General features: G+C 36.8%; 15 protein-coding genes across 15 annotated transcripts, besides 1 other annotated feature; 10 read left to right on the forward strand and 5 right to left on the reverse strand. All coding sequences in view use genetic code 12, as the record gives it.

Annotated features, from left to right (window-relative positions):
• Window positions 1-296: 296 nt before the first annotated feature.
• DEHA2F18744g (DEHA2F18744p) lies at window positions 297-1,868 on the forward strand (the record flags this gene model as incomplete). Its single annotated transcript, XM_461160.1, has 1 exon — window positions 297-1,868. One exon carries the CDS (start codon window positions 297-299, stop codon window positions 1,866-1,868), a length of 1,572 nt encoding a protein of 523 aa, XP_461160.1.
• A 317-nt stretch (window positions 1,869-2,185) lies between these two features.
• Window positions 2,186-3,664, forward strand: DEHA2F18766g (DEHA2F18766p; the record flags this gene model as incomplete). The annotated part of the gene is made up of 1 exon (XM_461161.1): window positions 2,186-3,664. One exon carries the CDS (start codon window positions 2,186-2,188, stop codon window positions 3,662-3,664), a length of 1,479 nt encoding a protein of 492 aa, XP_461161.2.
• An 860-nt stretch (window positions 3,665-4,524) lies between these two features.
• Window positions 4,525-6,858, forward strand: DEHA2F18788g (DEHA2F18788p; the record flags this gene model as incomplete). Its single annotated transcript, XM_461162.1, has 1 exon — window positions 4,525-6,858. The coding sequence occupies one exon, from the start codon at window positions 4,525-4,527 to the stop codon at window positions 6,856-6,858; it is 2,334 nt and encodes a 777-aa protein (XP_461162.2).
• Window positions 6,859-6,998: 140 nt separating this feature from the next.
• DEHA2F18810g (DEHA2F18810p) lies at window positions 6,999-9,149 on the reverse strand (the record flags this gene model as incomplete). Its single annotated transcript, XM_461163.1, has 1 exon — window positions 6,999-9,149. One exon carries the CDS (start codon window positions 9,147-9,149, stop codon window positions 6,999-7,001), a length of 2,151 nt encoding a protein of 716 aa, XP_461163.2.
• Window positions 9,150-9,865: 716 nt separating this feature from the next.
• On the forward strand, window positions 9,866-10,183 carry DEHA2F18832g (40S ribosomal protein S25; the record flags this gene model as incomplete). The annotated part of the gene is made up of 1 exon (XM_461164.1): window positions 9,866-10,183. One exon carries the CDS (start codon window positions 9,866-9,868, stop codon window positions 10,181-10,183), a length of 318 nt encoding a protein of 105 aa, XP_461164.1.
• A 313-nt stretch (window positions 10,184-10,496) lies between these two features.
• Window positions 10,497-11,123, forward strand: DEHA2F18854g (DEHA2F18854p; the record flags this gene model as incomplete). The annotated part of the gene is made up of 1 exon (XM_002770801.1): window positions 10,497-11,123. The coding sequence occupies one exon, from the start codon at window positions 10,497-10,499 to the stop codon at window positions 11,121-11,123; it is 627 nt and encodes a 208-aa protein (XP_002770847.1).
• A 282-nt stretch (window positions 11,124-11,405) lies between these two features.
• DEHA2F18876g (DEHA2F18876p) lies at window positions 11,406-13,454 on the reverse strand (the record flags this gene model as incomplete). Its single annotated transcript, XM_461166.1, has 1 exon — window positions 11,406-13,454. One exon carries the CDS (start codon window positions 13,452-13,454, stop codon window positions 11,406-11,408), a length of 2,049 nt encoding a protein of 682 aa, XP_461166.2.
• A 492-nt stretch (window positions 13,455-13,946) lies between these two features.
• On the reverse strand, window positions 13,947-15,713 carry DEHA2F18898g (DEHA2F18898p; the record flags this gene model as incomplete). Its single annotated transcript, XM_461167.1, has 1 exon — window positions 13,947-15,713. The coding sequence occupies one exon, from the start codon at window positions 15,711-15,713 to the stop codon at window positions 13,947-13,949; it is 1,767 nt and encodes a 588-aa protein (XP_461167.2).
• Window positions 15,714-16,297: 584 nt separating this feature from the next.
• DEHA2F18920g (DEHA2F18920p) lies at window positions 16,298-18,037 on the forward strand (the record flags this gene model as incomplete). Its single annotated transcript, XM_002770802.1, has 1 exon — window positions 16,298-18,037. One exon carries the CDS (start codon window positions 16,298-16,300, stop codon window positions 18,035-18,037), a length of 1,740 nt encoding a protein of 579 aa, XP_002770848.1.
• Window positions 18,038-18,071: 34 nt separating this feature from the next.
• Window positions 18,072-18,450: a long terminal repeat (solo LTR of Debaryomyces hansenii Tdh2 retrotransposon).
• Window positions 18,451-18,533: 83 nt separating this feature from the next.
• Window positions 18,534-20,003, forward strand: DEHA2F18964g (DEHA2F18964p; the record flags this gene model as incomplete). Its single annotated transcript, XM_002770803.1, has 1 exon — window positions 18,534-20,003. The coding sequence occupies one exon, from the start codon at window positions 18,534-18,536 to the stop codon at window positions 20,001-20,003; it is 1,470 nt and encodes a 489-aa protein (XP_002770849.1).
• Window positions 20,004-20,085: 82 nt separating this feature from the next.
• Window positions 20,086-21,648, reverse strand: DEHA2F18986g (DEHA2F18986p; the record flags this gene model as incomplete). Its single annotated transcript, XM_461170.1, has 1 exon — window positions 20,086-21,648. One exon carries the CDS (start codon window positions 21,646-21,648, stop codon window positions 20,086-20,088), a length of 1,563 nt encoding a protein of 520 aa, XP_461170.1.
• Window positions 21,649-21,844: 196 nt separating this feature from the next.
• On the forward strand, window positions 21,845-23,092 carry DEHA2F19008g (DEHA2F19008p; the record flags this gene model as incomplete). Its single annotated transcript, XM_461171.1, has 1 exon — window positions 21,845-23,092. One exon carries the CDS (start codon window positions 21,845-21,847, stop codon window positions 23,090-23,092), a length of 1,248 nt encoding a protein of 415 aa, XP_461171.2.
• A 414-nt stretch (window positions 23,093-23,506) lies between these two features.
• Window positions 23,507-23,962, forward strand: DEHA2F19030g (DEHA2F19030p; the record flags this gene model as incomplete). Its single annotated transcript, XM_461172.1, has 1 exon — window positions 23,507-23,962. The coding sequence occupies one exon, from the start codon at window positions 23,507-23,509 to the stop codon at window positions 23,960-23,962; it is 456 nt and encodes a 151-aa protein (XP_461172.1).
• A 404-nt stretch (window positions 23,963-24,366) lies between these two features.
• DEHA2F19052g (DEHA2F19052p) lies at window positions 24,367-24,987 on the forward strand (the record flags this gene model as incomplete). The annotated part of the gene is made up of 1 exon (XM_461173.1): window positions 24,367-24,987. One exon carries the CDS (start codon window positions 24,367-24,369, stop codon window positions 24,985-24,987), a length of 621 nt encoding a protein of 206 aa, XP_461173.1.
• A 21-nt stretch (window positions 24,988-25,008) lies between these two features.
• Window positions 25,009-26,784, reverse strand: DEHA2F19074g (DEHA2F19074p; the record flags this gene model as incomplete). The annotated part of the gene is made up of 1 exon (XM_461174.1): window positions 25,009-26,784. The coding sequence occupies one exon, from the start codon at window positions 26,782-26,784 to the stop codon at window positions 25,009-25,011; it is 1,776 nt and encodes a 591-aa protein (XP_461174.2).
• Window positions 26,785-26,852: the final 68 nt, after the last annotated feature.

A 26,852-nucleotide genomic window follows, 5' to 3' on the forward strand; every position in this document is an offset into this window, starting at 1 on the left:
ATAAAAATAATAATAAGGAACGGTGAATAAGAAACCGACTTTTTTTCCCATTGACAAAACATATCCTTTTGCACGATATATATGCGAGTATATATAGGCCCCAGAATTCCATTATCTCCAAACTTTTTAAGACCAATATATATTTTGTTGAGATTAAAATTTTGTTGATTAGCAAAATTTTTGTGTGATCCGTCGGTTAAATTTTGTTGTGCATACGCAGCGACTATATATACTAATTATTTATTCTTTTTCCTATCAGTTGTTAGATTTGAACTGTTAACAACTTATAATTCACTATGTCATCCATTTTAAAGCAAAGGGTTAGATACGCCCCATATTTACAGAAATTAAGAACTGCAGAGCAATGTGTTGAATTATTCAAACACGGTCAATATCTTGGTTGGTCAGGATTCACTGGTGTCGGGGCGCCAAAGGTCGTTCCAGATGCCATAGCTGACCACGTTGAAAAGAACAATTTGCAAGGAAAATTGGGATTCAACTTGTTCGTTGGTGCTTCGGCTGGACCTGAAGAAGGCAGATGGGCGGAAAACGATATGCTTTTGAGAAGATCCCCTCATCAAGTTGGTAAGCCAATTGCTAAAGCCATCAACACAGGGAAGACCAAATTTTTCGACAAGCACTTGTCGATGTTCCCACAGGATTTGACTTACGGGTTCTACACCAGAGAGAAGGAAAACGATTTGTTAGACTACACCATCATCGAGGCCACCGCCATCACTGAGGACGGGTCAATTGTCCCCGGTCCTGCTGTCGGTGCATCTCCAGAAATGATTTCAGTTTCTGACAAGATTATTATCGAAGTGAACACCGTCACACCATCTTTCGAAGGTTTACACGACATTGACATGCCAGTGAACCCTCCTTTCAGACAACCATACCCACACACGACTGTCGACTACAGAACTGGGTTAACCGCTATTCCAGTCGATCCATCTAAGGTTGTTGCCATTGTTGAATCCCAGACCAGAGATAAGGTTCCTCCAAACACCCCATCCGACGAAACTTCTCGTAACATTGCTAACAACTTACTTGAGTTCTTTGAACATGAAGCTAAATTAGGTAGATTACCTGAAAACTTACACCCATTACAATCTGGTATTGGTAACATTGCTAACGCTGTCGTCGAAGGTTTAGCTGACTCTAAGTTCAAGAACTTGACTGTTTGGACCGAAGTCTTACAAGATTCATTCTTAGACTTCTTTGAAAGTGGTTCATTAGACTTTGCCACAGCCACCTCCATTAGATTGACTGAAGCTGGTTTCGACAAGTTCTACGAAAATTGGGACACCTACTCAAAGAAATTATGCTTGAGATCTCAAGTCGTTTCTAACTCGCCAGAAATCATTAGAAGATTAGGTACCATTGCCATGAACACCCCTGTTGAAGTTGATATTTACGCCCATGCAAACTCTACTAACGTCATGGGTTCAAGGATGTTGAACGGTTTAGGTGGTTCCGCTGATTTCTTGAGAAACTCCAAGTTATCAGTTATGCATACCCCATCTGCAAGACCAAGTAAGACCGACAAGACCGGTGTTTCATGTATTGTTCCATTCGCTACTCATGTTGATCAAACCGAGCACGATTTAGATATTGTTGTCACCGATCAAGGTTTAGCTGATTTAAGAGGTTTATCTCCAAAGGAAAGAGCCAGAGAAATTATTACGAAGACTTCTCACCCTGACTACAGAGATCAATTGACTGATTATCTCGACAGAGCTACCTTCTATGCTGAAAAAAGCAAGTGCTTGCATGAACCTCATATCTTACAAGATGCTTTCAAGATGCATCTCAACTTCCAAGAAAACGGAACCATGAAGTTAGATTCCTGGGATAAGAAGTTTTAAATCATAATGTTTAGACCCTAATCGATTTTTATATATAAAAAATTGAATGAATATATGAGTTTCTCGATTATCATCTTATTGTAGCTAATTGTAATACTTTCAACTTCATAGGTTCGAATGAAGAGATTGACGTTATATTCGTCGATATGGTCACGTGACAAAAATGACCGCATAATTTTTTTTGAGCTGAATTTTTCCAGAAGCAATTGGAAAAACTACCGATCTAACAGTTCTTTCGTGATATATAAAGACTTCGTATATCCTGATAGCCTAGAATAGTAATCGTTTAGGGATTTGAAGTAAACAGGTTTGAAAACATGGGGAAGTTTAATTTATATCCATCGATAAGCAATAATATAAAACGTACAGTTTTAAACTCAATAAAGCCAAAATCGGCTTCGAGGTTAGGCCTATTCCAGTCTGTACAATCAAAACTTCAAACGAGGGCGTTTCATTCGTCTCGTAATGTGTTGATCAACTTCGACCCGTACCTGACGCTAGGAGTGGAAAAGTCGGCTTCAGCTAAAGACATTAAGAAGGCATATTATCAATTGGTCAAAAAGTACCATCCGGATGTTAATAAGGAGAAAGATGCTGAAAAACGATTCCACAAGATCCAAGAGTCATATGAGTTATTGAGTGACAAAGAAAAGAGGTCTCAGTACGATCAGTTCGGTGCAGCAGCGTTTGATTCGAACGGTAATGCAAATCCATTTGCAGGTGGTAATCCATTTGGCGGGTCTCATGGTGGTAATCCATTTGGAGGAGGTGCTGGTGGTAACCCTTTCGGTGGCATGGGATTTGACTTCGAGGATTTATTTAAACAAGCATTCAATGGTGGCGCTGGTGGTAGAGGTGGTGGTGGTGGCCAATTCGTGACGGAACATGTCGGAGATAATATAGAAGTCTTGAAGACGATAGGATTCAAAGAATCCATTTTCGGGACAAAGGTGGAAATCAACTACAAGGCAGTTGATTCATGTAATACGTGTAAGGGTAGTGGTATGAAGAAGGGTAAAAAGAAGACTACTTGTTCGACATGTCACGGTACGGGACAGAGTACCCATATTTTAGGTGGGTTCCACATGTCATCAACTTGTAACTCATGTCATGGGACTGGTGTGACTATTCCTTCCAGTGATCAATGTACTAGTTGTAAAGGTAATGGGGTGGAAGAAGTCCCAAAATCTACTTCGGTTGATTTGCCATGTGGTATCGCCGATGGTACAAGATTAAGAATTCCAGGTGCCGGTGATGCTCCTTTCATCACAAAGGATCCTTACAACCAAACTAGAAATGGTGATTTGATTATCAGAGTTCACGTTTCTAAGGATCCCGTTTTCACTAGAAGTAATAATAAGATTGTTGTAAATCAAGACATTATTATGACTACTGCGGCATTAGGTGGTGAAATTGTAGTTCCAACGATAGATGGGCAAAGTATTAAGTTGAAGTTGAGACCTGGTGTTCAAAATGGTAAGACTTTAACTATTCCAGAGAAAGGTGTACCAATAAACAGAAATATTCAAAACAGAGGTGATATGGAAGTTAAAATAAATGTCAAGACATTGATTCCAGAAACCCCTATACAAACTGCGCTTTTGGAAGCTTTAGCTGATGCATTTGATGACAAAAATGCTAAGAGAACGGACGCACATTGGAAGTTAGACTTAAACGAAGACGAAAAGGACGTTAAGGAAACTTTTGATGAGAAAGACTTACATCCTTCGAAGTTGAATAGAATTGGCAAATTCTTGGGAAAATTTTTCAACATGAAGGATGAAGACAAGAAATGATTATAAATAGGTAGCATTAATATGATTGTATATAGTATTTTAAGTATTATTGTTAAATAGATAAATCGTTGTTCTCCAGCAAATCAAGTAAGCCAGAAACTTCAGAATAGACTAAGTAACCACCAAAATAGAAAAGCCTTCAGTCATTTCACCTATACTCTATTATGCCTAAAACACATAATCTTTATTTCAGTATCCGGGATACCATTTCAATCCTGTATTTTGTTGGCTATATCCAGTTCTATGCAAATTTCAATCTTTCAATTAGACCTGTAAGAATTACGAATAAGGAAAGTTAAATCCCGACAGAAGGTTTAGATATCGCCGGAAGCACATGTAGCCTATTATACTCTTCTTGTTCTATACGCTATAATAAGCCAAATATATAGACGCGAAACCGATATCAAATCGCGTCTCTTCGCTTAGCTGAAGCCGTGTTGCTGGGACCAGACCTTCTTCGACATATAAAATTTATTTAGAACGAATAGAAGAAAGAAGTTTTACCGTACTGGTGAAAGAGACGTCGTACGTGAATAGATATTTCATCGGAAATACCTTTTCAACATGTGCGTCTTCTTGCCGATCATTGTTCTACTTCATTTCAGGTGTTCATTAATACATTCCTTACATGCAAACAATAAAAGTGCGTAAATAAAATCGTGTTTTGTCTATTATTACATTGATTTAACCAGGTTTTTTTTTTTAATTAGCTAGACCTTCAATTACATATTCAATCAATTCTTATATCACCAAACTCCTTGACATTTCGGGTCATACTCGTAGTTCTTTTTCAATTCAAATAGAGTATATTCGAGTTAGGTCGAGCAAAACAACTTTACTTGCTAGTTGGACAACCAGACATGTCATTTGCTACAAAATCAAAAGACTTACCTGCATTACCAATTGTTATAGAAAATGACAACCTCGAAGACATCGATATAGACACAGGTAAAGTGAACCAAAGAGAAATTGTTGAATATCCTAATCCATATTTTCATAGCAACCCAAGTCAGTATTCCAAGGAGAATTTGTCAATGATGTCGTCCAAGATCTCGTTGACAAGCTCACATGTACCATCAATACCGAAGAATAAAGCTCCGATGACGCGTCCAAGAAGTGACAGTTCTAATAAATTCAGGCCAAAACTGGCTACGTCCCAATACGTTGTACAACTTGATAAGACTCCGCTGAACTTAACACCTTCACAAAGGCTTAAACTCCGTAAGCTTCAACTCAATAATAGTATATCCAATTTTAGCTTGCCTCCGAAAGATAGTGGTAAACGTTTCATGGACGAAGAAAGTGACGATGACGAAGAAATAGGCGAATATGACTGCGTTTTCAATGTTCCGTTTTCCCAACCCTTGTCATCTTTGGCTCAGAGGGAAAAGTTTACATCTGACAATACTGATAGAAAATCGTTGGCCACTGATTCTACTAGGTCATCATCAATATTGAGCCATGATAGTTTTGCTGAAACTTCATCTATTGTAAGTTGCAATTGTGATGATAATTTAACTGGTAAGAGACCTTCGAATTATTATGATAATTCAAGAATAAATACGACTCTTAATGCGCTAAGTATGGATAAATTAAGCATGTCAAAAGATGCACAGGATTTGTCGTTGTTATTTAGTAGAAATGAATCTGTTCAAATAAATGAAGAAAGTCGACAAAAAAGGAAAATGTTAAATAACTTCAAGAGAATACCGAAATCTATGCCTTCAACTCCACTTGAAGGTTCATTTTCTGATTTATCTATATCCAAAAATAATGGGTCTTCGGAATATCGACTGCAATCTAATCCAAGAACATTGAATCATAGATCAATATCTCAATCTGTGATTCCCATGTCTACCAAGGAGAGAAAACATCAAAGTGCACCATCTAAATACTATACTTTCACAAGACCCACCTGGCTACCACCGAAATCATCATATGATAGAATTAAACATCAAAAAGAGTCGCAAGATATAATATACCGAGCTCTTCAGAAAGAAGCGGAAGAGAGAAATAATAAACTAAGTCAGTTAGAGAAGATTAAAAAATTGAGAAAGAAAGACGTAGAAGTCTGGGAAACTTTGAATTTTGGAGACGATAAAATACTGGGTGAAAAGAAGAATAGTAGAAAAGTCCAAGACATGTACTGGAGAGGTTTACTGGATAAGATCAGATCCAGGATATGGCAGAAGCAAATTGGAAATGCCTTAAACTTGAATGAAAAATATTGTGACATTTTCTTTGATAAATTTGATTCCATTTTTATTAAAAAGGTGAATCAACTTGATTCTTTATTAAGAAATAATGCTGAATGTGTGGTTGCGTTAGAAGAGCACGCTGAAAATTCTGGTAACGAATTGTATAGTGGAATTAAGAGTGCTGAGATAAATTCGACTAAAAATATTAATGTGTTTTTGAAAGCAAATCAAAATATGCTTTCTGTGAAGACCTTATATGACAGAATAAGCCATGATTTGTTAGATACTTATCCTGATATTAAGGTTTTCCAAAGTCATGAAGTTTTGCTGGCGTTGACTAGAACGATTGTCAGTTTCGTCATTTATTTAAATGAAACCAGAGAGAACATTGATATTAATGAACAAACATTTAGTCAACTAAACACAAATTATTATTTTAGTGGGATGAATACATTAGCGGCATTATTATATTATCACAATCGAAGTTCGTATGCAACTTTCATTAGTTTGGTTAATATTTATGAAAGGAAAGTACCAAATTTATTGCTTTGTTATAAGTCTCAGACTGATAGGGTCAACAGACAGATGTACGGTAGACTCTTATGTGAAAGTTTTATGAGCATATTTGAAACCTCATTTAAAAAGAATTTAATTAGATTATACACACATTTCAATGTTATAGGTTTGAAATCCTTTGAGTTTATTCCTGATATTCTATCTGGATTATTCTCTAATTTATTTAATTTTGAGTTGAGTTGTCAAATAATGGATATTTATGTATTCGAGGATACACCATTTTTGGTGAAATGTCTTTTGGCTCTACTCAAGCAAATGTCATTTAAGTTATTTGGTACCAAGCAAGAAGTGTTAGATCTTTTGGGAAAGAATTATAGAGAAGAGAATAATAATCGGGGATCGAAGCAAGACACAAATAGATACTTGAATGTTGGGTACGATTATCAATTCATTAAAACCGTGAAGGAAATGGTACTTTGAAGGTGTACATTAGTTCAATAATTTTTAGTTCTTTTAGTAATTAGTAGAAATACATTATAATTTATACAAAAGAATATTAACTTAGATTGTTGAAATTAGATTTTTAATGAGATTCAGTATGTAAGAACTTATGCCGTCGCCTATTTTCTGGCGTCATTGAGTACTTCTAAAAGCTTTTGTCCATCGTCCGCGGTTTTGACCTTTAAAATATATGTCTCAATAGATTTATCAGTTGGATTAACGGTTGGAACTCTAACCATCGAACCATTGCCAATTGTGGTATAGACCATGTCCTTGTTAACTAGCGTATTTAACAAAATTCTCAACCCACCTTCAGCTCTAACAACTATTCTTGACTTTCCTGTAGCCTTGTTTTTTAAAACTTTTAAATCACCCAAGCCCTTAGAAGTGTAAGGATTTTCTGAATTTGATGGGTCAAATAACATTAACTTTGAACGCTTAGTGTAAAGTGCTTCTTCATCTTCTTCACCAGTTTGGTTATTTAATTTTTCAGAAGACAATTGAGCAACAGCCTTGAAATTACCACCAGTATCTTCTTCTGATGGATCAGCTTCTTGTTGGGTCTCTGGGGTTGCAGAATTCGATTCGGCTTCGTTTTTATTATTATTGGCATTGAAGGTGAAGGATGGAGTTGAATTGTTCTTCCCAAATAATGGAGTGCCAGAGTTCGAAGAACCAAAAGAAAACGCAGGCTTTTCAGATGATGTTTGAGAAGGTGGGTTAAACGAGAATTGGAGGGACGATTTTGGTTTTTCTTCTTTTGTATCCTTATTTTCCGACCCGAAAGAGAATGGCTTTGGGGTGGAGTCTGAAGTCGAACTTCCAGAAAACATGACCTTGTTCTCACCATTGGTAGTAGAACCGAAAGAGAAGGCGGGTTTCGATTCATCTTTCTTTTCGGTAGAAGAGCCGAAAGAGAAAGCAGGCTTTGGTTCGTCCTTTTTTTCAGTAGCAGTAGCAGAAGTACCAAAGGAGAACAGCGGCTTTGATTCATCCTTCTTTTCAGCAGACGTGCCAAATGAGACCGCAGGCTTTGGTTCATCTTTCTTCTCAGCAGATGCACCAAATGTGAAAGCCGGTTTTGATTCATCCTTCTTTTCGGTAGCTGAAGCACCAAAGGATGAAGCACCAAATGAGAATGCAGACTTTGGTTCATCATTCTTTTCAGCCGAAGCACCAAAGGAGAATGCATGCTTTGGTTCATCTTTCTTTTCAGCGGAACCACCAAAGGAAAATGCAGGCTTTGGCTCGTCTTTCTTTTCAGTAGCAGAAGCACCAAAGGAAAAAGCGGGCTTTGGTTCGTCGTTCTTTCCAGCAGTAGAAGCACCAAAGGAAAAAGCGGGCTTTGGTTCGTCGTTCTTTCCAGCAGTAGAAGAACCAAAAGTGAATGCTGGTTTAGAGTCATTAATTTGAGTAGACGTACTGTTATTAGACCCACTGTTTGCAGATTTTGCCCCATCTAACTTGAAAACATTATCTTTGATAGGTTTGTTGAAATTGAACGTAGGCCCCTTGATTTCAACTTCAGATTCAGAATCAGATTCAGAATCAACTTTCTTCGCTGGTTTTGGACCAAAGCTAAACGGAGAATTCTTAGCGGTAGGCTTTGCATTTAATGTGAATTTTGGACCCTCTACTTTGATTTCATCTTCGGAGTCAGAACTCGAATCAGATTCAGGCTTCGTCTCAACCGCAGGCTGGGGCTTTACAACAGGCGTAGGTTGATCATCTGGCTTCGTGGCATTTCCAAACAATGATTGCGACGATTTTGACTCGAGTGCTGGCTTGGTCCACGAATTGTCTTGTATTCTGACTTCTCCCCGTTCTATCTTGTCGTAGTACTCGATGTATTTCTTCGCAGCCTCCGTAAAGTTAGCCACATGCCCCTCTTTGTGATTCTTATTCAATATCGCAACAAACTGCGTGTTCAACGCCTTGATTTTCTCGTTTTTGTCGTCTGATTTCCCCGAAGACTGACTACTCCCAAACGTGAACGACTTCACACCCGGCTGCTCTGTACCCTTCAATCCATCTTGCGCCGTCGCATTTCCAAACAACCCACTGTTTCCGGTCGCGTTCGATCCAATCGACGGTGCTGGCGACGCAGAGCTCGCCATTGACGATCCTGGCGTTCTTCCCCTAGGTTTAAGAATTTTTCTCTTCGCCAACACGCTAGCAGATGCCAGCTTTATCGACTTCGGCTCATCGTCTGACTCGTGGTCTAAATGATTCTCTCTAGTAATTTGATCACTTGCTCCTCTCTTCGACATCTAGAGTGTATATATGACTTGAATCACTGGCTACTTCCTTCCTTACACTATTTAGTGACGACTATTATCACAAGTATCGTGATATCCATATACGGGCGTGCAGGCCTCATTTTCACGTCATCACGAGGGCACAAGACCTAGAATCGAAAATTCACATGAAACCGAAAAGACAGTCACAAATGATCAGCTGATCAAAATGAAAAATCGGAATAATATGTCACAAAACCACCGGACGATTTGGAGGTCACATGATCCAATTTTCTTTTCTCCCAATTGCCCGAATCCCATTCCACTAAATAACTAGATGAAAAAATTTACCTAGTGATTTTTTATACGTTTTTAGTATAGTAAGAATCATTAATCAAGTAAGTTATAAATCACGCTTAGAAAGCAGAAAAGTATTGGGAATACTACTAGAATGCCAGTCAGAACAACAGATATATAGAAACGAGAATAGAGGACGAAAAAGTGGGTACTAATTAAGTGAAAAATTTAATTGATTGGGTTGAACAAAAATTAATCTTTAATTTTAATTTGGAATAGACGTAGAATAGAGATGCCAGATACAAGAAGGAGAACAGTAGATATAAGAAGAAATGGAATGGAGATGGAAAGTTTGGCGAAAGTTCGTGGTGGACATGAAGTTGGGATTACTAGTAGTAGACGACAGATACTGGGATGTGGATAAGGACAATGGTACTAACAATATATCTAGAATGGCTCCAAAGATGCAACAGACTAAGGCTGCGAAAGCAGCCGCCGCTTTAGCTGGTGGTAAGAAAGGTAAGAAGAAGTGGAATAAGGGTAAGGTTAAGGATAAGGCTCAACACGTTGTTCTCTTAGACCAAGACAAATACGACAGAATTATGAAGGATGTCCCAACTTACAAGTACGTTTCTGTCTCCGTTTTAGTTGATAGATTAAAGATTGGTGGTTCTGTTGCTAGAGTTGCTTTAAGACAATTAGAAAGAGATGGTATCATCACTCCAGTCGTCAAACACTCTAAACAAGCTATCTACACTCGTGCTGAATAAATTCATTTGCCATGAATGCTAAAAGATTACATATTTCTTGGTTATAAAGTTTTATTTTAATGGTTTCCCTTTTTCACATTAGGTTTAGTTAATGAATTATTCAAATGTATATTCTATTACGTCGTAAAAACTTGTAGTAACTGTTTGGCGTCCAACTACGGTTATGTGGTAATGGACTAGATTAGGAGAACTTGTCCGTCGATTTGAGAAGGTTGGTACGCCTGTGATAGGCCTCTCATACTTGAGTCTGCGCAATATCTCATCAAATCAAATATCAACGGTTTAGCTTCATATGGGTAAACATTAGTCTAGTATGATATTACCATCATATACGAGACTTATAAGGGTTGGGAGAGTATGTGATAGGCTACAGACCCCATATTCTTCGTCGTTCTTGGATCGAACCTTCTTCACTTTACCATCTTTTTCCTCTGGTTCAGAACCTAATTTACAAACTTACAAAGTAACCAAAAGGGTCAATGTAACTCCTGAACAAATGTTCAACGTGGTTTCGAATGTATCAAGATATCATGAGTTTGTTCCTTTTGTTGAAAAATCTTCTATAACCAAGAAAGATCCTAAATCTGATTTACCAGTCGAAGGGGTTTTAAGGGTTGGCTGGCAACAGTTTGATGAAGAGTTTACTAGTAAAATACACTGTGTCCTAAATGAGAAAGTTGCAGTAAAATCATTGACTATACTGTTATTTAATAGTTTAAACACAGAATGGAATTTCAAAGAAATGAAAAGTTCCCATATAAAAGAGCCTAGCTGTGAAGTGGAATTAAATTTGAAGTACAGCTTTAAAAACCCCTTATATAATGCTATTAGTTCAATGTTTTCGGACCAAGTGACTAAAATCATGATTAAAGCATTTGAACAACGAGCCATAGAATCAAAATTGAAGGATAAATTCAAAACTCGAGATGTCAAGTTTTAATAAGAATTAATGATTCATAATTATAGAATACCTTGCATCGAATATTTATTATTTTACGTCTATTAATACTACATATCCCTTAAGAAATTTGCTATAGTACATTCTTAGTAGCACATTTCTCTTAATGCAAACGAAATAATTAACCACCTTGTTGTAAACCTAGTCGACTTAAAAATGTAAAAATAGCTAATAAAAAAATCGAAAAATGAAACTTTTAAAAGTGTAATAAATAATTGAAATAAATAATTGAAAGAAATAACATTATTGAAATCACCATAACTACTAAACTTCTTTTGGAATTAATCCATGTGAGCCCACCAAATATTCTTTAAGGAAGTGATTTGGTAGTCTCGTCAATGCAACTTCGGGCAATGTAAATGCACCATCTTTGAAAGAAAGACTTCTCTTCCTGGAGCTTTGAGTATTTGCGTATGATGCAGATACGACCTGAGATCCTAAACTAGGAAGGCTCGAGGAGCTGGTCGAGTTAGAATTCGCATATTTGATATTTCGTAAATATGCAAAGCTAATTGGTGAAAGCGTAGTAGGCTTGACCACAGACCTATTAACCCAGACGTCTTCTGCGGTTAGTGGCTTAATACACCTGAGACAGTTACGATAATATTTTCTTTGACTTTGGGGCTTTTCCAATGAAGGATACCATTTATAGTTATTACTCGAGGATGAAACTGAGCTTGGTAACGTAAAACGTCTAGCCATCGATGCCAGACGTTCTCTATTACCTTGATTCTCTTCATTATTTTCATTCTCATTCTCATTATCATTATCATCATTACCATTACTATCATTATTCTCATTGAAGTCTTCTATATTACAATCAAATTCTTCATCATCTTCGTCATCAGATGCATGGAGATCGCTCAAGTTCTGGATATCATCTTCATAATCATCGTCTCGTAATGTATTAACGTGGCTCCTATTATTTTGTGTCCCCCTGTACTCGTTTAGAGTATAAAGGTTCTCGCTATCGTCATCATCATCATCTTCATCATCAGCAGCAGCGCCGAAGTTTGAAATATTAAAGGTTGGAAGTGAAGGTGACCGTGCTCTTTGTAAATTGGCATTGGAGATTGATGCGAGAGAATTCTTATCATCCGACTTCGATAAATCAACACTCTTTGTACGTGACAGGAATTTAGACTTGAATCTTAGAACCTTGTCTTTTAATTTACTAGATTCGCCATTAGAAGAAGCAAACTGACTCAGGAACGAGTCATTTCCAGATGCAAATGAATTTTGTGAGTTCCTTCTGCTTCTACTTCTACTTCTTCTTCTCCGTCTTCTAGGAAGTGTCCTTTCCCTCGGTAATTCTCTTTGCAGAATATCTAGTGAAACATCCCTACCACTGCAAAATGCAGCATGCCAGTCAATAAGATCTTGTGTCGTCGAAAAATTTAGCAAAATCTGTTCACTCTCAATCCTAACTCTTAAAACATTAGGCTTCTTCTTGTAATCAGTTGCCAATCCCAATCTTGCATGCTGCAAAGAATATGATCTAAGTAGTCTCTTATTCTTTGATCTAGATTTACCTGTCAAACTAGAAAACCCAGAGCTACTCGTATTTGGAGATTCGTCGTCTAACGAATTAAGCAAGCCTAATCGCTGAGTATATTTGAAAAATTGTAAGTCGGCACTCGAGGTTAACCCCGAATTGATACAAGTCATTTCCTCTTCCTCAGTATCGTTAAACATTCTTTCTCTTGGTGTTACTGAGGGTTTGAAAGATAAGACGTGGTTTTCCACAGGCCCCGGGATTGCATAGAAATTTAGTTGAGTTGAGTTTAATTCTATGATGACGTTTTTCCAGGATCTGGTAGGACTGGGTTCGTATGGCGATAACCACTCTATCTTACGACAAACCACTCCTATTTTGTATACGCTCGGGGTATACGGCGGTAAAATATTATCTTCCACTGCGTTAATGGGCGCTAGGAGCGGGAATTTGGGACATCCTCCTGGCGGTAAAAGATTATAGTTTGGTGGGAGCACAGGCGAAGGCTCTATGAACAGCAAAAATTCGTCCTGGCTGGATTCGATAAATGGCGTCGGTTTGGGAGCTATGATTTCGTTTTGGCCCGAAGAGGAACATTCAATGATAGGATCAGTTTTGCATACTGAACCACAACTCGAATATGCCATACAACTGGGCGTTGGCGGCGTCGATGACTCCTGTCTTCTTTCTCGACGGTTCTCTTCCAACGACAAGTCGCTCAATGAGACACTAGATACTTCTTCATCGTCAAACCCCGAATCACTCGATATTCTATTATATGTGTCGTTCGATTCCGCTGAATCCTCCTTTGATATCATTAACTCCTTATGGCACCCACCTGCCGTGTGTATTTGTAAACTTGTATTGCTAGGGATTCCTCTAAGCATACTTTAAGATCATTAATTCTATTTTCCGTAACTCCTATTCGTTGTAATAAAATAGCTCCTAATTCTTGACTGAAGACCGAATTCAAACAAAAATCACCAAAATATTCTTGTGGGTATAAATATATGCTTAATTAAAATACTTATTCTCTAAGAAATACATATATATAGAAATAACTTTTAAACAACTCGGTAGATAAGAAGATCAGTCGTCAGATGTAGTTTTAGAATTGCGGCTAAATCAAAATTCCGGTAATATGGAACCGCAAATAATGGATACCCCTAAAAGGAATCAAATTCTATTGTACTGAGCCCTGCCGTTTAGTTCGATGATATGTCCAAGAACAATAACAAGTAAAGACAATACAGGATAATTTAAGATACAGATGATGGTATTGTAGTTGCTAGGCACAAACAGGAGATGATTCAAGTTATATTTGGCGCAAGAGCAACTATATCCAAACCATTTAATGTTAGGGTCGAGCCAAAAAATCTACGTGCTAGGCCCGCTTGTAACTGGTGAATCAAGTATGACTTGTATAGGAGGTATTCTTGACCCGTACACCTACAGGAGGGTGCGGTGGGTGGTTTCAAGTTGTGCTTGAAGTAGTCATGTAGGCGCATTAGCGGACGAGTAGTATGCGACATGATTAAGTAACGCGGAATTGAGTCAAGATGGGGGAGGTGGGAGGTTCGGGATAGGACGGTGCAAACCATCTCGAAGTAGAACTCCTCCGATGACTTGATGGATGTCGGATCGACGTACGAATGAATTTTCTTATTGGTGGTTATGAAGTCTGTTATGGAAGCCTCAGCCGTGGTACATTCAGTACATTTGCAGAAGGAATTGTCTTTTTGGGCCCTGTCCCATACGTGAACTGACAGGAAATAATCGGGAAGGCATATATGGTGGATGCCGAGGATCATGCTTGCAAGCTTGTCATTTTGATTTATGAACGCTGATACCATATTATTAGGTACGGGGTCGATATGGCTAAAATACAGATCCGAGTGGAGTTCTGCATTCGTATCTAGCACCAACGTTTGGAGGGTTTCAAAGCGGGCCAGAAATAGATGCACAAGTTGGTGTTTGAAAATGTAGAAGTTGCATGGATTTATTACTATCGATTGTCCGATTCTGGTGATGGACAATCGAGATAAATACCTCAAGGCACTTACTGACCCATAAAACCCGCCGAAAAATCTTACGAGACAATCACACCCTGTATTTATAGACTCGTCGAAGGGTATATTTTGCCCCCGGGGAGGACAGCCAATGTGGTTGCACCCTATTTTAAGTTCTATGTCCTCCAAGTTTTCTAATTTGAATAGACCCTTAATGACATTGAAGTCTAGTTGTCTCTCTCTTGCTGGATCATACTCATGACTGAAGTCAAACCGACTTCTACCATTTAGTTGGCCATGTAGATGGCTAATTTGTAGTTCTTTAACTTGGAATACATCATCACCAAGATCGTCTTTCATACCTTGTAGGAAGTTTAACCCCAAGTGATGAACTGAACAGATATACAAACGGGTGAGTTTCAGGAATAACCCCAATGCTTTTTTCTTATCATCCACACCCAAACCAAGACTTTTGATTTCGGCTAAAATAAACGATATAGCAGTGACATGGGTTGTTTCGATATCAATATATTTTAGTATATCGTTTAAATCCTGTAAATGACGTAGTTGCAAGATCGTGAGATTCGATAGGATACCTTTTGACCGATAAGCAGAGTATAGGTCATCAAAAATAAGTTGAAAATGAACTAACGGTATGTTCCCGATGTAGATTTCGTTCACGTTGCTTCCTTGGAATAAACTATTACACCAGAACTTCAACTTGAATAGTGCAAACTTTATGCTATCAGTGATTATTTTCTTAACTAGACGAATAAGTTTAGGGTTTTCTTTTAAGGACCTTTCAAATAGTTTCAACCGTGGCAACGTCCGGTTAGTGTAGTTTATAATAGACCAATTATAAAATGAAGTTGACACTTCTGATTGTTTGCTAATACATTCTATAATTGGATAATCTTTCTCTGTGATATATATATTTGTGTATAGCAATTGGCGACATACGAAATTTAGTGATCGGCATGTTTGACTTAAATTAACTAGGCCGAATTGGTGGAGAAGCGATGCTATATCGCTGAGTATATCATTCGGTAAATCACTTATTGATATCATATCTATTGACAAATGTTAACATTCTCCGTAGGCGAGTGCTGATATACTGATATGCTGGTTATTGATTTATCTTACAGTGCTGCAATTGTATTTTATCTGATATCAACAGAATTTCTTTATCGCAAAATTCTCATCACAACGTTTAGAAATAATTGTATTTAATTGTAAATGATTCATATTACCAGAAAGAAGCCTTGTAGCATATCATTCAATTTCACTTATTATCCAGTTATCATCCTCAAGAGTTTAACCAAAAAAAAACGTAACATGAGAGTCTTTTGATTTTTTTGAAATTTAGCTAAAATTCAGGATTTAAGGGAATTAAATGCAAAAATTCGATTGGATATATTTGGTATTATCTCATCAGTATCATAAACTGCTTTTGAAGAGAATCAAAGTGAATATACGTAGTATTTCCTTAAGTTAACTTTTTGCATCTTGTAGTGTACTCATAGACTTGTTGCACATAATTGCGAAAACATATAATGATAGATTTTTGTCCTTTCTGTAGGTACATAATATCTTAAATGCCATTATCTAATAAGTTAAGGTTTGTATCTTACGAAGCTTAATAAGATACTAACATGATGACAAGATTGATAATTTTAATTCTTATTTCAACATATACGGTATTAGCTGCGAAGGTAAATCCCTTGCCAATACCTAGGAATATTACATGGAATGGTGATTCAGCTATAAAGTTTGACGAAAGGATGCAATTGAATATTAGTGTGGAAAATACCATTATTAAGAATGCATTCCATAGGACACTCAACACTATAAGGGAGTTGAAATGGATACCAGCAGCAATTGAAGTGGAATATGCTCAGAATAAGCCAACAAGTCAAACTGTCATTGATAAAGCAAACGTATCTACAGTAAACCAGGTAGACTTAGTAATAAACGATTATAATGCTCCGTTACAATTGGGTATAAATGAAACCTACGAGTTGAAAGTTGACGATTTGCTGCCAGCAATAGTGATAAGATCAGAGACAATATGGGGTGCGTTACACGCATTTAGCACATTACAACAGTTAATAATATTTGATGAACTAGAGCAGCTGTATTATATAGAAGGACCGGTGTATATATGGGATACCCCAATTTATCAGCATAGAGGGTTGATGATTGATACAGGGAGGAATTTTCTAACGGTGAAGTCTATATTAGAACAAATTGATGTAATGTCTTTAAGTAAAATGAATTCTTTGCATTGGCACTTAGAAGACTCCCAGTCCTGGCCCGTGGCTATTTCGAGTTATCCAGAAATGACGAAGGATGCTTATTCAAATAACGAAATATATACTCCAGATGAAATAAGACACATAGTACAATATTCAATGGAGCGAGGTGTCAGAATCATACCAGAAATAGACATACCGGGACACGCAAGAGCTGGCTGGAGGCAGATTGATAATGATATTATTACATGTGGGGACGTATCGTGGACTTATAACACTGCGGTAGAGCCACCGGCGGGACAACTAGATATTGCATATAATTTCACATATACCGTTGTTAAAAAAGTTTATGATGAAATAAGCTCTTTATTTAAGGATGCTGTGTTTCATATCGGTGGAGATGAAGTTAATGAAGCTTGTTACAATCACTCAAAATACGTCCAAGAATGGTACGGTAGAAATTCATCATTGACAATTAAGGATTTAATGCAGCACTGGTTAGACAAGGGTTTACCTATATTTAGGAACCACAAGGGAAGACGGTTGACAATGTGGGAAGATATTGTAACTGGCAATAATAGTGCCATTAATATCCCCAGGGATGTGATTTTGCAATGCTGGAGTAACGGTGCAGATAGTATCAAGAAGCTAACCAATATGGGATATGACATTATTGTATCATCTGCATCTCATTTATATTTAGATTGTGGATACGGAGGATTTGTTACTAATGATCCGAGATATGTTGATTCAGACCACAATGAAGAATTTAATCAAGGAAGTGGTGGCTCTTGGTGTAATCCTTATAAGACCTGGCAGAGAATTTATTCTTACGACTTTGCTGCAAATTTGACCCAAGAAGAAAAGCAACATATTATAGGAGTTGAGGCAGCACTATGGTCCGAGCAGGTTGATAGTATAGTCGTGAGCCAAAAAATATGGCCAAGGACGGCTGCTCTTGCAGAACTTACATGGAGTGGAAACAAAGATGTTGAAACAGGAAAATTAAGAACAAATTCATTAACTCAACGCCTTCTTAATTTTAGAGAGTATTTGGTTGCTATAGGATATAATGCAAGTCCTCTAGTACCCAAATACTGCATGAGGAACCCCCATGCTTGTGATATTCAAAGTAGTTAGGTGTTAGCAAAATGTAGCCTATGGCTGTGAAAAATATTGGGATTATGATAAAGGTCGTGTGAATACCTGAAATATGTAGGGAAGAATACTTATGTATTAGTATTATAGATATACTGGTCTTATATATCAATATTGGTTACTATAGAAGTAGTTAAGTGATCGATCTACCTATCGATGACTTTTTAGGGTAGTCTTAATTAAGTATATTCTGCTTAATTGCTGTTCGTTAATTAGAAAATTCATCTTCTTCTTGGAGATTCATTCCTAATTTATATTCTTGTTTCGTTTCAACTCATTAAGATTATTCCCATATCCTCTTATGACTATCAGTATCACTAGCATGACTATTTATGGTTCTTACAATGATTTGTTTCAGAATCTTTATAGATTCTGATAGTGACACAAAACCAACAAAAAATCCAAGTCATGTGATAATTATGATGCATTTTTTGATTTTGAAAAATATATGTAATCATCGTAGAAGATATGAACTTTAATGATGGAAGAGGAGCTTTATAAAAGTGTTATAGTAACTGCCAAAAGTGTTCGAAGTGTCTTATTAGAGGAAACTTCAAATGTGGAGGATTGTCAAAAAAATTTAAATGCTTTGGGTCAAATTGTGTCAGCATCAAGTCAATCACAAGAGTATAGATCACAAATTCTAGCTAATAATGGCTTGCCAGATGTATTAGTAGAAATCTTAAATAGGTCATTTCAAGATAATGTACCAACTGAGGAATTAAAATTCACATTGTACATTAGGCTAATGAGAGGAATACTCCTTCTAGCCAGAAACTTAGTTATCACTAAACAATTTGTTGAATTTAGTTCAATCCTTTCTAGTCTTGAGAATTTTAATCAAAAGGTTTCACACAATAATGAATTCTATCTGAAAACCCTCGTGGTGTATATTCAGTTTCTTGCAAATATGAGCCAAATTACACGAGAGCAGAATATTGTTGCGGAAATAGTCGAAACATTCTTTAAGAATGAAGATCTAATGTCCTTGATAGCAAATGACGACCAGATGAAGATGCCTTTTGCAGCGTTTCTTAAAAATATTTTACTGAATTCGGATAATCTATATGATGTATTGACTCACGATGATACTATCTTGAGGTATACTATAAGTGAATTAGACAAGGCAGATATTCATAATGAAGACTTAGATCAATATTCTTCCTTATTGATATTAACATTTCAAAATATAATAGCCCATGAAACATATAGCAAATGGTTGAAAAGAATTGATTGCGAAAGTGCCGAATTTTCAAGAATAATGAAATTAAACCAAGTTATTGTTACATCAAAAGAAGATTGGGATAACTATCAACTCACAGCGATGCTAGCATGGATTTTTGATAATTTTTTGGTGTTCTCTGAGATTTCCAAAAGTATCTTGTTATCGCTGATTTATGATCCACTTGAATTAAAAAGAGTTCATCTAAATTTAATCATTTTATTAGATTGTCTATCTGACCTTGGAAAATTTGAAGCTACTAAACAATTTTTAGAGCATTATAATGCTATTGAAGAATTGATATCCTTGTTGAGGGTAGTGCACGAAAGTGTTGATAGAAAGACATTAAAGAATAAAGAGAAAATAGAGGAAACTGTAGGTAAGAAAGAGTTTCCACAAGTTAAATCTTTGATTATTGAAGTAATTGCCTTTTTAGTGCATGGTTCATTCGAGATACAAGAAAAAATGAGAGAGCTACATGGTTTAGAATTGGTCTTGTCGAATTGTATGATTGATGACAATGATCCATTTATCAAAGAAAGAGCAATTGTATGCGTAAAATTCTTACTAGCAAATAATGAGAAAAACCAACAATTTGTGGCAGATTTAGAGGCAAAACAAACCGTTGATGATGATGCGCTAAAAGAAGTTGGATACGAAGTTCAAATCGAGGACGGAAATGTTAAGTTAAGAAAAACTGAAAACCAAAAGCTACAAGAAATATAACAGAAAACTTTAAATTAAATGTAAATTAGATTATTTTATAGAAATATATTTGTATTAAGACAAAATTATATTATTTTAACTCTCATTTTGGTTCCTTAGCTAATTCCTCGACAATAGTAGCTTTGATTTTTTCTAATGAAGCTTCATCAATTAATTTTAATCTCTTTTCTTTAGAAGATAAAGCCTTCAATTCATCAGGTAAAACGTCCTTTTCAAACGAATAGCCATCAACTCCAGTTAATGCTGAGTTGACAACTTCAGCAAATTTTGCTGGATGAGCAGTGGATAACGAAATATATTTGACGTTCGAGACACCATCAGCAGAATCTCTTTCGATAAATCTATAAGAAGTAGTGACACCAACAGATGTATGTGGGTCCAAAACATACTTTTCAGGATGATTATGGTAAATTTGTTTAATGGTAGACGCAGTATCTTCATCAGTGACTCTTTCTGAACTGAAGTTAACTCTGGCAGCCTTAACAACAGATTCAGGAGCGACGACAGAGCCAGTTGACTTCAATTGTTGCATCCAGTCATTTAATATTTCACCTGCCTTTTTGTCATCATTACTAGTTAAGTTATCTCTAATCAAATACCACAATAATCTTTCAAAATTGGACGAAATCAAAATATCCATTGCTGGGGAATAAGTTGCCTTAACTTCAGCAGTTCCAGATTGAGCAGCAAATTTCTCATAACGACCTGATTTCATGAATCTGTCCAAGATATCATTCTCATTAGTGGCAATGATTAATCTGTCAGCAGGCAAGCCCATCTCCTTTGCGTAGTAACCGGCCAAGATATCACCAAAGTTACCAGATGGAACGACGAATCTGATCTTGGATGAATCATCTCCTAATTGCTTGACCAATTGGAAATATGAATAGAAATAGTAAGTCATTTGAGCCAAAATACGAGCCCAGTTGATAGAATTCACAGCCCCAACATGATATTTGTCATTGAATTCTTCATCTCCAAATATCTGCTTGACAATATCCTGACAATCATCGAAGGTTCCCTTAACTGATAAAGTGTGCACATTAGCATCTTCAACAGTTGTCATTTGTTCTTCTTGAATTGGAGAAATACGGCCGGTTGGGTATAAGATGAAGACAGAAACATCCTTCTTACCTCTTAAGCCGTAAATGGCAGCAGAACCTGTATCACCTGAGGTTGCACCAACAACAGTAATGGTTTCTCTGTCTTCTACGCTCTTAGCATTCGCATTACGTCTTTTCAAGAAATATTCGAACAAGTTACCAACGAATTGTAACGCAACATCCTTAAACGCATATGTTGGACCGTGGAATAATTCCAACAAGTACAAACCATTCTTCTCATCAATAGATTTAAGTGGAGTGACATCCTTAGATCTGAACGTGGAATAAGAAGCATGAATCAAGCTTTTCAAATCTTCATTTGGAATTTCCCCTTCATCGATGTACAATCTCATAATGTTGAAAGCTAATTCTTGGAAACTCAAATCTTTCCATTCACTAACAAAGTTTGAAGGTAATTTTGGAATAACCGATGGAATGAATAATCCCCCATCTTTAGCTAAACCGGTCATAACAACATCCTCAAAAGAAAGGGATTGCGTACCTGTTGAACGAGTAGATCTATAAGACTGTGATTGCGACATTTTGGTTGATTTTAACCTGTTTTTTAACAAACTTGCTAATGGTGGTCTTTATCAGTTAGTATGATTCATCCATAAATTTAATTTCGTTCAACTCGTCCGGGTTACGGAGCCCTGGCCTAACATGAGAAATTTCGTTTCCCAGTAATTTTTCACCTAAACAGCATTACATTATGAACGAAAAGATAAGTGATAAGAAATGATTCAGACCGAAATTCGAGTATTAAGATGCTTATATATTAATGGCAAGTCAAGATACTCTACTTCTTCTGCTAATGTATATTCGGATAAAATTTATAAGCTGGTAATTGATCAGGGTTACAAAGGGCTTGCGAGACACACTATTCCTGAAAATTACGGATCAAATCAAATAATGGCCAGCAAGAATGACGAACAATTGAGTCAATTGATAGCCAATTTCAAGAGCCCGATAAAATTTTCGATTGGGTATGGGTCTGGTGTGTTTGAACAAACGGGTTATAAAAAATCCAAGAAACCGCAGATTGATATGATCCACATGGTGGATAAACCGGCAGATTTTCACGAGCAGAATTTGGAACAGTTTTCGGGCCACTATTCAGGAATACGAATGTTTGGACCTGCCATTATACTGAAGATTCAAGAATACGGAGCAGGGGTTTACTTTAATCCGTATATAACGATGAATACCGAGTCAAAGAAGAATAATATAATCAAGTATGGGATAATATCTGTTGAAAAAAGTTTGATTGATTTGAGCGAATGGTCCTCACTATACATAGCAGGAAGACTACAGAAGCCTGTCAAATATTTGAAGGATGCTGACCCAGCAATAAAATTCATCAATCAGTACAATTTGAAAAACGCCATGTCGGTAGGATTATTTTTACTTAAACCGTCTGAGTTTACCGAAATACAGTTATACGAAACGATAGCCAAAATATCGTACATGGGAGACCCCCGGATGCTAATTGGCGGTGAAAACCCAAATAAGGCTAGAAACATTGTTGGTAAACAATTTGAGAATTTTCAGAAGCTTTACAACCCATTATTGAACTTTTTCATTGAAAATAATATTTTGGTCGAACTTCAACCTGATGGTTCCAAAAGACGGTTTAAGAAGAACTTAGACAACGACAAAACTTCCAAAATAATCGGAAGCTTGCCGTTGCAGTTTAGACGAAAATTATATAAGCGTTATACGTCAAAATTTGCCGAAGAATTATCGCAGGATCTGCAAGCTGAAGCCGTCATCAACGGACTCCACATAAACACAAATGGCGAAATAGGTCCCTTTACAAAAGCCATTGCCATGGACCCCCAATTACGGAAGAATCTCGTGAACAGCATCAAGCTCACAGTTACATTCCCGGCTCTCATACAAACGATCAAAGGCATATTTAGTGCTGGGATTATTAAGTCAATTAACTATGCGTGGGAAAAGCGCACAAAGTACCGTCATGGTTAGATACAGCTAGACCTATTTATTATTGCATAAACCGCATATTCTACTTCTACTATGTGCATTATCCCCTATTCATCCATTAAGACATCGAAATTGGCGTAAAAAATAATCGTTCATGCTCATATCCGTATATTTCTCTCTAAAAATAAGTTGAGATAACCATTTTCTTCCTTATAATAACCTAGACACATAAAATTAATTATATGCCAATTGAATAAACATTTTCGCTCGATTCTAATAATTTAGTACTATGGTATTACTAGGGTTGATAAATGGCTGCAACATCCGGAATGCGACATTTCTAGATTCCACGACTTCCACGACATTTGTTTTGTGTGCAAGCCATGCTTGGGTTCGATCTGTTATTCAATTGATGTCTAATAGTAAATCAGTCAATCGATAGTACCATAGTAAACCATGGCACTTAGAAACCACAAGGAATCAGCTTCTGAGTCCGAATCAAAACAACCCAGTAATTCTAGAGCTTCAAATAAAGCCAGAAATGCTGCAGCACAGGCGGCCCAACAAGAATTTTTATTAAAGCATATAAACTCAAATGGACCCCATGACAGACCTAAACCGCATCCGTTGGATTTTAATTCATTCAGCGAAGAAACGCTCGAGAAATACAACAAAAAGTACGGATTGAATTTTCCTCCTCCATTATCAATTAATGGCCATATATTAAGTTCAGAGATAGGGAAGAAAACTTTTACAGCTAAAAATAATAAGAATAAAATAAGCAAGCCGGAACTTTCAAACAACTTAAAAAAGCACTTTTTAGCGTTACCATGCCGTGAAAACGAAATCATTGCTAATTTCATATATACTGTTAGAAATGAAGATCAGGACTTTAAGCTATCTTTCAAATAAGCCGTGAGGAGCAATTATTAATATTTTTTTCTTTATCAGTCATTGCATAGGTTGATTTATGGGTCAGAAAGCATTAGCGGTTTTGAATGATCTAGATGGTCGCCTACACATCAAGCTTTAATTCGTCGGATCAGCATTTGGAGTATTGAATAATCAACACAAATGAAAATGCAGATTTTTAAAAGGATACTTTTAACTGGACTATATTAAATATTTAGGGGAATTTGATTTTCTATTAGACACCCATTGGTATCAATTTATAGTTGAATATATTCGTAATTCGTTCTTAATTATGTACATATTAAATGCTATAGTTGTTTTGTGTAACATATGGATTTACTGTAGTTGATTAGATGAACAGCGGCGTTCAAATGTTCTAGTCGTTGATCCTCTATCAAACCGAAATGGATAATTCAACGATTGTATTTATTGCTGTCCTAGGCGTCGCATTCATCTTTTTAAGATGGTTGATTGCTCCGATCCCACCGCAATTACCTAATGAATTAAATGAGGCCCTTGCAAATTCGGTTAATAATTCCAATAGACCTAATAATAGTAATAATTCCAACTCTGCTACCAATAGTAATGCTAATAGGAGAGGAAGAAGAGAACCTTCTGATGACATGATTGAGGTGGTTCAAACTATAGCTCCTCAATTAACAAGGGGCCAAATTAGAATGGATTTAGAAAGATCTGGTTCCGTCGAGGTAACTATGGAAAGATACATGGAGACAGGCAGTTTACCATTCCCACCTGGAGAATCTGCCGCTACCCAGAGCTACCAGTCAGATATAAGTGAACATTCGCAAGCGACAAAGAAAGAACCTGAAAATTTGATTGACAAGTATGACTTGAAGTCAAAAATTAAGGGCGACGAAGGTGAAGGAATAGAAAACATTGATGAGAATAAATGGGGTTCAAGCAAGGAGGAAAGATCATCATTGTTAAACAAAAAGAGAGAAGAAATGATTTTACAAGCCAGAAAGAGATTAGCTTCTCAATTACAAAATGAGGTCGCGTTATAATGTATGTATTGGTAAATAAATTTATTTAGTTATTAATGTAGGGACTATTTTCCTTTTCTTCTTCAATTGTTCCGAATCTTGCTTCTCTATTGGCTTCGCTCTAAACAGATCTATAGAAAATTGTTGTTTATCAGTCGCTGATTGGTTACTTGAAGTTGGATCTTGTAGCTTTACTTCATTCTCTTTAAGCATATTGATTATGGTTTTTTTATCATTCTTATCAGAGTCTTTTCCCGTTGGTACCTTACCGTTATCCACCTTTTCGGTCTCATGTTGTTCAACAATGGTATTCCCATTACCGTTTGAGTTTGAGTTTGAGTTTGATTCCCAGAACTTCCTATTATCACTCGAATTTGCATGAACTTCACCAAAAATTCCGTTATCAAATGCTATATTTGAACAAAACCCATCAGCAGAGCTGACAATAATGCTTTGTCCATCTTTATTCCAACATAAGTCAGTAATTGTCGAATAGTGTAAATTTGAAACGAAGCCTAATGGCTTTAGATTCACTGTATCATATATTATTACTGAATCTTGGGTGGCTATTGCAAAAATCATTTTATATGGTAACTTGAAAACCGGCTTCTTTCCAGATTTTTCATTTACCTTATATATAATTGGTGAAAACGATATGGCTATTGCTGGTTTCTTTAAACCCGGTATGTGACAGATAGGCGACTTGTTTAACCCTGATCTAATATAAACATACACTGTGTTGGTTATGTCCTCGCTGCCTTCTGCCTTATTTGGTGACTTTGAATTTGAGTCTGTTTTGAAGATACCCAGAGGAGTCAAGAGTAGACTTCCATCTGGAGAGAATGTTAATCGTCTGAAAAAAGATTGTAACGTTTCCGAGTGATATAATAGCGAATTCTTTATTCCTATCGATGATTTCGGATTTGTAGATATAGGTCTCACGGCTGGTAGCGTGTCATTGGATAAAGTCTTCTTGACCTGTTTGGCGGGAGACTTGACATTTTGGACACTATGGATCGAAGGAGGACTCATGGGGGTCGCAGGCTTACTTTCTTTTGGTTCATTATCAAGCTCATCAATATTGTCTATCTCTGTCATAGACTTTTTCTGTGCATCATCATATATTGATAGCTTCGAGCTTGGCAATTCTGCCTTCGTGATCTTAAAATATGTTGTAGGGATGAGCTGAATATCATTCTTCTCTTCATTTTTTTTCAATGAATATATATGTACCGATCTGTCTGCAGACTGTGTGGCCAAAAACTCATTTCGTGGGTCCCATGCAACCCCTTGCACATAATGATTATGCTCTGCTAGCTGTCCAACCTGTTGTCCTGTCGAAACATTATAGATTCTAGTTATGTTATCCATTGATCCAGTTGCAATAAACCTAGAATCGGGCGACCACGATAAGTCATATATTTCCGACGTTGAAGACCTAAATATATGTTTAACGACCCATGATTCTTGAACCTCGTCATCTTCCTCTGCACCAAACTCCTTGACAATATGATCTGACAATGTCCAAAGTATCAACGTCCCGTCATCTCCTGCCGTCGCTAGTATTTCACCCTTAGGGTCAAATCTCACAACATTTACTGCTTGCGTATGTTTTCTTAATGTTGTTAAATATTCCACCGTATTATCTCCTGTTTCCGTATTATAGAGTAATTTCCATATTCTGACATTATTATCTCCACCACCGGTAACTAGTCGAGATGACCTTTTTATACCCTCATAATTCGGTTGAAAATCTACCGAATAAACTGGTTGGTTCTCATCATGCCAATGTACCGTAATTGTAGACGACCTTATCATTATGGGTTGAATTGGCGCCTAGGACAGTTCTATACCTTTCATATAAGTGAACGTTATACGCGTCCATA

The sequence above is a fragment of the Debaryomyces hansenii genome, assembly GCF_000006445.2.
Source record: "Debaryomyces hansenii CBS767 chromosome F complete sequence".
Lineage (NCBI taxonomy): Eukaryota > Fungi > Ascomycota > Pichiomycetes > Serinales > Debaryomycetaceae > Debaryomyces > Debaryomyces hansenii.